We start from the raw sequence: 8,299 nt of genomic DNA on the forward strand, positions 1-8,299 counted from the left end.
TCTAATGTGTGTGCATGAATGTGTGAAACAGACTGTATACTCCAATGTCATTATACTGTACCGCACTAAAAAGGCTTTCAGTCATTCAGCAACAGCCACACACAGCACACTGAGCGAGGTGAGAGTGACCTCTACCTCTGCTCAAGTCCATTCACTTTTATTTTATTCTCTTTACTGGAGTTAATGTCAGACTGTTGAGCCATCTGAAAACAAGAAATACTGCAACTCCTTCAAATGAAAGGTGAGTTCATCAAGAAGGAGCAGAAAAAATGAGAAACACAGTGAATGCAGAGTCAGTGTAGTTTTTAAAACACTTGGAAAGAGTCGGGCTGTTTCCCACAGCGTCCGGTTTCTGTGCTAAATGACAGGTGGCTGAACATGCCCAGACTCCACGAGGTATGCGTGGATTTAAGGAAATTATAAAAGTAATGCTTAATATTTGTGACTGACCAATGTGAAAATAGTATTGTTTGTCAAAACTCAAATTCTCAGATTAAAAGCAACTTACACATCACACACAATGTACAAGATGGGAAAGTTTCAACTCAGCAAAAATGCCTATACCCTCAGCGCTGTTTAATCATCCATAAGACTTTCACAGATTTAGCGTAGCTATTGCCTATACAGCCCTTGTAAAAATCTGAACCGTTGAAATGTTTGCACTTCATTTCCCTCATATTTCTACCTTGATGGCACCATTTGCTTTTTACAAGGATAAAAGTACAAACACACACACACACACGAGCACCAGACCTGAGCTCCATGGTAAATCATGGAGCGTCCCTCTATTAGCTTGGTCAAACGGCTGGATGCGTCTCCAGCCAGTGGTATTACAGAGCAGGTGGGGCGGTTCTGGACCATTAGCTGCAGGGTCAGTGCAAGGGGAGGCGGGCTGCATCCCTCTACAGCTCCAGCCACATTACAAAGCACTGCGTCTGCCTTAATAGCTGTTAGGGTAATGACACTGCAGCGCTCAGGGTGAGGCATTCGCGACATTACTGTAGTAATTGGATGAGTGTTATTTTCACATCGCTCGGGAGCAGTTTCTTAATTTCAGCCATTTCTTATTTTTTTTACAGCTAATTTGAAACGAGAACATTTGATGACTGAGCTGAGAGAAAAACTGACCCCAGGAACAGTGCATCATCATCATCATCATCATCTTTCATGCACCTATCCTACATTAGTATGGTACACACACTTTGTTACTGAACATTTAGACGTACAATCACAACAGATTCCACTAACAATTACTTCTAAATGTTCAGTAACAATCACAACAGATTCCACTAACAATTCAGCAGCACAGACCCTTCCAGCACCTTCCAAGGCCAAGATGCTACACAAGAAGACAGAAATCAGTCCGGCTCTGGTGAACCTGCACTTGTTTTAAGATCACAAACCAGCTGCAGAAGAGTAAGATCTGTTGTTGGTTCCTATTTGCTTTGGTGTTTTGCTCTGATGACTGCAGCTAAAATCTTAAAGCTAAACTCACTTTTAAAAATAAATGTTTTCTATTTCATACCTTTTTATTTTGGATCTATTTTTTATCTCAGAAAAGCAGTGTCGGTGTTTGCTGTACTTCTGTGTGCACACCTGCTGTGCTCCCTCTTCTGCTGCTGCAACGAGTTCATTTTCTTTTCCTTTATTCTGTGAATGAACTTAGAGTTTCCTCAGGTGGCATTGTTTTCGTCTGTGTTCACCTGTGGTGCCCACGTATCCCTAACAATATGACTTTCCAGCGACAGTGGTGTGAATGGGGTTTGTTTAGTGACACTGCATATTCTCTACTTTTCATGGTGTAGAGTGGGATGATTTGAGCAGTGAACAGTGAAGGATTAGAGATGTACTTCAAATGTCTGAGTCTGTCCTCTTTTGAGCACGACATGTCCAGGAAAGTGCAGGATTTGTTTTGACAAGTAACATACTTTATAGTAAATAATGAATGGGTAGAGGAATCCAGGCGCAGTCACAGTGCTCAGAACAAGACACGCAAAACGTCAACATGTCAGCGATGGATGGAGTTAGGGGCATTTATTTAGATGAGAATGACACAGAATATTCTTTGAATCACTCTGACAGCAAAATACTTAAAATAGTTATTTGTGGTTAAGAATAAAACAATGGATAGTTTGTTGACATAACAGAAACATATCCCATAAGTCACAGCCACAGGAGGGCTGTTAAAACCTCATGAAACTGTACAAAAACAGGCTTAGAGCATAGACAGAAAGAGAATTTTAATGGGGGGTGGATGCTAAGAAGTAGTACATTGAGCAATGATAGCAAGTGGAACAGAGGTTAGCCTGGAAGTTGGACAGGACTTTATGTCAATGAAACAATTATGTTGAGGATAACAGAGTGACAGTGGAGTTCTGTCTGTGTGTGTTTACCTGGATCAATATCTCATACATTTAAATCTAAATATATGACTCTAAAGTGACTGGACAGACAGTGACAGATGGCTTGTCTGCAGGACACACACACAAACCATGAGTATGAATATGGATGATGCTGGCGTAGCAGCAGAAACAGATCAGACTCGGTGGTGGTTTTATTATTGATCACTGCTCTACAGCTGTCTTTAATATCAGCAAAAACAAGTGCTGACTTGATTAATTAGAGAGGGAGGGAAAAAAAGCAGGAAATGAGGAGATAGAGGAGAAAAGAGGACAACAGGTGTGAGGACAGGAAGCGAGATGGATACAGTGATGAAAGAGAAGAAAAGGAGAAAGGGAATCGGATGTTAAATAAGAGGAAAAGGAAGGATAGAGAAAAGAGGAGGTGTGAGTGGAGAAGGATGATGATGGGAGGAGACAAAGATGACAATGATAGAAGGGAAGAAAAGAGGAGAGTGGTAAAGAAGGAGGTGGTGAGAAGAAAGAGGGCCAAAGAGGAGGAGATATGGGTACAAGAAGGAGACCAAAAACATAATACGTGGCAAGAAGATGAAAAAAGAGGACATCAGATTGAAAGGAGAAGAGTGCAAGGTGAAAGGAGATGCAAAGAAGAGGCGTGGTAAAGGAGGAGGTGGTGAGAAGAAAGAGGACCAAAGAGGAGGAGATATGGGTAAAAGAAGGAGATCAAAAACATAATAAGTGGCAAGAAGAGGAAAAAAGAGGACACCAGATTGAAAGGAGAAGAGCACAAGGTGAAAGGAGATGCAAAGAAGAGGGAGAATAAGAACAGACAGACGGTTTTAGGACAAGAAACAAGGAAACGAGGTGTAAAAGGCAATAACAGTCAGAGGATGTGAGTGAAGAAGACAGGAGAAGAGGTCAAACAAGTTGACGAGGAGAAGAAAGGGAGGCCAGAGGAGATGTAGAAAGCAGAGAAAGAGTGGGTGAAAGAAAATGAGAGGAAAGTAAAGAAGGCAAGTGGAGAGGAGAAGAACAATGACAGGAAATGTGGGGAGGTGAGTAGTGAGCAGAGGGATCAAATAGGTAAGGTAGGTAAGAGGAAAAGTGAAGGACATAGCACAGCATCAAAGAAATGAAAGTGTGTAAGAGAAGAGAGAGAGAAGTAGTGAAGTGGCTGGAAAACTAAAGGCTAGAGGAGAGAAATGATGAGGAAAGAGGAGGTGAGAAGGCAACAAGAAATCAGACAGGAGGGAGAATCGGATGGGATAAGAGACATGATGAGAAAGGACAAGAGGTGTGAAGACAAAGGAAAGTCAAGAGGAGAGAGGAGGAGAAAGGGACAGAGAAAAGGAGGTAGAAAACAAGCAGATGAAGTGACAGGTGATAAAACGTGTCAGGACGAGAGAAGGTGAGGGGAGACAAAACAGACAGAAGGGGACACGAGGAGATGAGGATGACAGGGGAGAGTAGGAGGGAGGAGCAGGGTGAAGGAGAGAGCGAAGTCCTGATTTCTTAATGAGAGGTAATCAGACCGGCAGATATTTTCTCCCATGGTGCTATTTCACCGCCGCTGGATTCATCACACACACACACACGCACAGGTTTCTTTTTCTATCAGTGTGAGGACACTCAGTGACTTAAGGCATTCCCTAACCCCTAACCTTAACCATCACAGCTCAATGTCTAACCCGAACACTTCCCCTGACCTGAACCTGTAACATGCTCACTGTGCTGAAATGTCCTTCTTTGGTGGTGGATTTAACTGAGATTTGTCCACCACCAAAGAAGGATGTTTGCACACACAGACACCAAAGGCACTTCCTTTCAACACATTCTGGTTGATTTAGGAAATGATCGTGGTTTGGGTTCAGATACTCATTGACTAAAAAGCGCAATGTTACACACTGGCCTCTAACATTATTCTCCTGTGGGAAGGTCCAACGTCTGTCTGACCCACACATCCATCCCAACCTCCTCCAAATGTGGGCTTTCTTCCTTCATATCCTGCGCCAGTGGACCTGTTGCTCTGGGCGTCAAATACGACGCATGTGGGTTAAAACTACTGACGTGAGAGGTGCCCTTTAGAGAGTGACATGCAAAAGTACTTGACAAAATGTCAGTATGTGACGCCCTGGGAATGAGAATGGACAGGTCATGCTTACACACCCACACACAGTTCTGGTGGTCTACCTCTTTGATCCTCTGCAGCAGTGGGGGCAGCCAGTCCTTGTTGACCTCACAGTGGCTGTCCAGGAAGGTGAGGACCCCGGCTCGTGCAGCATCGGCCCCCCGCACCCTGGACCTGATCAGACCTGAGGCACAGACAGACATACAAGTATGTTGCATTCAACACATCTGCTTGAACTAGTGTTACAGTGAGTTTCAGTCCTTGTGGCCTTGTGAACAACTGTTATTGGCAAAGAAATGACTTCTGCTTTATTTCAGGGACAACGCACACTGATCGATTACACTGTAAACATGTCAGCGTTAGCCAAAGCACTAACAATCAATTGTTGTCCCAGGTGTTAAAACAGCCAGTGAAACAACACTAAGACACACAACATATGCCACATGAAACAGTCGAATAAAACATAAAATGCTAAAGCAAATATTGTGAAGTGGAAACATATTCATAGCAGACAGTCAACACATATGGTTTGGACATGGCAATGTTAGATCACAGTGTAATAACATTCTTCATCTCACAGGCTGACCCGACCAGAGACTCATGAATACATAAATTGTTGTGTGGTATACAGAAAAACATGCAGTAAAAATGCGTCTCCTTACTAGCAGTATCTGTTATCAGTAGAGTGAGGCAGTGTCTGCCACTACAGGACATGCACCGCTCAGTTCTGAGTTTCCCTTGAGAGGTTTTGAACATGTGCATCACTTTGCTTCGTCTTCAGCAATGTATTAATTTCAAATATTAGTTTAATATTTACTAGTGCCTTCAAAGACTTCTGCAGGATGTAACACAGCTTACACTCTACAGATATCTGCTACTTAAACATCCAACCGTACAGCGTTCACACGGTCTGATCTGGATATTGGACATACATGTAAAACCTCTGAGCTTTCAGAGCTGATTTCTGTTCAACTGAAATCTTCCGCTTGGCTGCTGAAACGAATTCTTTTCAGGGCGGCAGGTCGGATGAGGCAGTCTGCTGTATATCCAGCTGTCACACTCACCAGCTGTGACTATCAGTTACACACACACACGCCTCCGTCCTCCTCCATATAAATACACACACACATTGTTATCCAAACGGCCACACAGCCCCAGGAGGAGAACATATTTGTAGGCCTTTGGTGGGAATGGAGCTCTTAACCTTGGCAGGGCTACTGCCTTGCTCTACCTACTGACATCTCTTATCTCTCTCTCATTTGCTCACTCTCTCAGTCACTTGGCCGAGGGAAAAATCGATGCAGGGCTCTTAAAGTCGCTGTCAGACATGGACACAACCTTTTAACAGGCCTGTCACACTCGGCACATGTGTGTGTCTGGGGGTGTGTGTCCATTTTCAAAGTGGAGGGAGGTTAGTGTCAGGAGAGCAAAGTGTGCACCAGCAGACTATGGACATGTCACAGAAAGAGAGAGAGAGTATGTGTGTAAATGAGCCTGTTAGGGAGGTCTCCATGATGGGGCCCGGTGTTCTCCTCTGTTTGGACTAAATGGTCTAATCAATACTCCGACACAGAGATGCAGCGTGTATGTGTGTGTTACTCTGTGTGTTCTTTTGAATACAGGGGGACATGTGAAAAGCTGTGTACAACATTGTGTGTGCTACAGCGGGTCCACTACGAGGCTGTGTGTCGGTGACATTGTACGAGGGGCCGTGAATTTCACGTGGCGTCGTTAGGCCGAGGCTCAGCCAATTAAAAATCCCATTTCATCCTCAATAAGGCTTTATTTTCTGGATGGATGAACATACACACACAACCTGGGCCCAGACACAAGCAGGCACACACAGATACACACTCACAGAAGTGGACATCCATTTACTCACACACGCACCACACACAGTGCAAAACAGGCCGACTTTCTACAGGGAGAAGTGTTAATCTACATTTAAAATTCTTAACTATCGCAGCTGTGTCTGTGTGTTCATGAAGGACACAGGCTTGCAAAAAAAAAAGTAAGAAAACCTCTCCAACACAACTCCAGCCACTTCCTGTCTGTATGTTTCCAGCACTCACAACATACACACTAGTCTCCTCACAGCTCTGAAGCTCTGCCAGAAGCAACACATTCAGCTATTTATTGTAGAGGTGACAACTGTTGCTTGGAACAGGAAGAATATACAGTTTACAGTTCTCTCTCGCTCACAGTTAATACGACAAGGCTCAAAATCGCATGTATTTGGTGAAGCAATAGTGAATGTGAAGCTGACGTCAGGCCATGTTTGGAGCACCACATCCATTATCAGTCAGATATACACACTACATGCATCTTTAAGTTAATAAAAAAAAAAACTATCCCATACAGCTACATACAGTAGTGGATGGTTCAACTACATTCAAATGTCCACTGTAGTGTTCAGCTTGAGCACAGACAGGACAGAAGTTGATTCATCTGCAGTGTTTGTGTTATCTGCCGACAGCTGCTAGCTAGCATTAGCTCGCCAACCAAGAGCTGAGATCAATGTGCAGAGTCATTTTTCAGTCTGTTGCTCTCATAAAAAAGGATCTTTAGGTCCACCACGAGTTAGCTGCAGTCAACTAAAGTTATCCATTCTGAATGACCACAAGTTCAAGGTCAAAGTGTTTATTTGCACAGTTGGGAAACAATGAAATTCTTACTTTGCCGTCCACATGAATGCCACATAATACAAGTGAAATATAATGTAGATGAGCAATAACACAAATCTAAATAGGCAGTAAAATCACAAATCTGAGGCACTTTAAAGCAGCAAGTGAGGGAGCAAATAAAAATACAACAAGAACACAATATAATGCAGGGAGAATATATGCTACGTGGGAGCCGTGGAGTGGAAATACTCAGCAGTGAGTGTGCAATTATGCATGTGCAAAATGAGTATATAAACAGTACAGATGGAATTACATGATAGATCCTGAGTCAGCTGTTTAGGAGTCTGATGACAGAGGGTAAGAAAGAGTTTTTCAGTCTAGATGTCCTGCATTTCACACTTCTAAGCCTCCGACAGGAGGGTAGGGGTATTTTCAGTCTAGAGGTCCTGCATTTCACACATCTGAACCTCCAGCCAGAGGGTAGGGACTAAACAGTTTGTGCTGGGGATGGGTGGAATCTTTGAGGATTGAGGCAGCTTTCCTATGCACCCTGCGGTGGTAAATGCTCTGCAGAGAGGGCAGTGGAGTCCTGGTGATCTTCTCCACAGTCTTTACCACTGTCTGCAGGTGCTTGCGGTCCGTGGCAGTAGTGGATGCACCTGTAGAAGTTGCTGAGGATCGTAGGCGACATGCCAAACCTCCTCAGCCTCCTCAGGAGGTACAGCCGCTGTTGGGCCTTCTTGACCAGCTGTGTGGAACTGTGTTAAGTCTCCAAGTGAGGTCCTCACTGATGTGGACGCCCAGGTATTTGAAGCTGCTCACCCTCTCCACTTCGAGCCCCCAGATGAACAGTCCACTATCATCTCCTTTGTCTTGTCCGTGTTGAGGGTGAGATTATTGTCCTCGCACCACATGACCAGATCGGTTACCTCCCTCCTGTAGGCTGATTCGTCCCCGCCAGTGATGCAACATATCACTGCGGTGTCATCCACGAACTTTAGGATGATGTTGTCCTTGTGGGAGGTGATGCAGTTGTGGGTGAACAAGGTGCAGAGGATGGGACTGAGAACGCATCCCTGTGGGGTGCCAATGTTCATGATGATGCTGGCTGAGGTCCTGAGGCCAATCCTGACAGTCTGGGGCCTGCCAGTCAAAAAGTCCAGTAGCCAATCACAGAGGGAGGGGGG

The 8,299-nt window shown here is 44.3% G+C and overlaps 1 protein-coding gene across 3 annotated transcripts in view; it reads right to left on the minus strand.

The window, feature by feature from the left end:
* galnt14 (UDP-N-acetyl-alpha-D-galactosamine:polypeptide N-acetylgalactosaminyltransferase 14 (GalNAc-T14)) overlaps nucleotides 1-8,299 on the minus strand; it is a 132,671-nt gene that overhangs the window by 33,607 nt on the left and 90,765 nt on the right. For all 3 annotated transcript variants that reach the window (XM_020588080.1, XM_020588082.1, XM_020588081.1), the window contains one exon: nucleotides 4,551-4,672. In XM_020588080.1, coding sequence (XP_020443736.1) covers nucleotides 4,551-4,672 — 122 coding nt within the window. The remainder of the gene's footprint in view (nucleotides 1-4,550; nucleotides 4,673-8,299) is intronic.

Source organism: Monopterus albus, unplaced genomic scaffold, assembly GCF_001952655.1.
Source record: "Monopterus albus unplaced genomic scaffold, M_albus_1.0 scaffold501.1, whole genome shotgun sequence".
Lineage (NCBI taxonomy): Eukaryota > Metazoa > Chordata > Actinopteri > Synbranchiformes > Synbranchidae > Monopterus > Monopterus albus.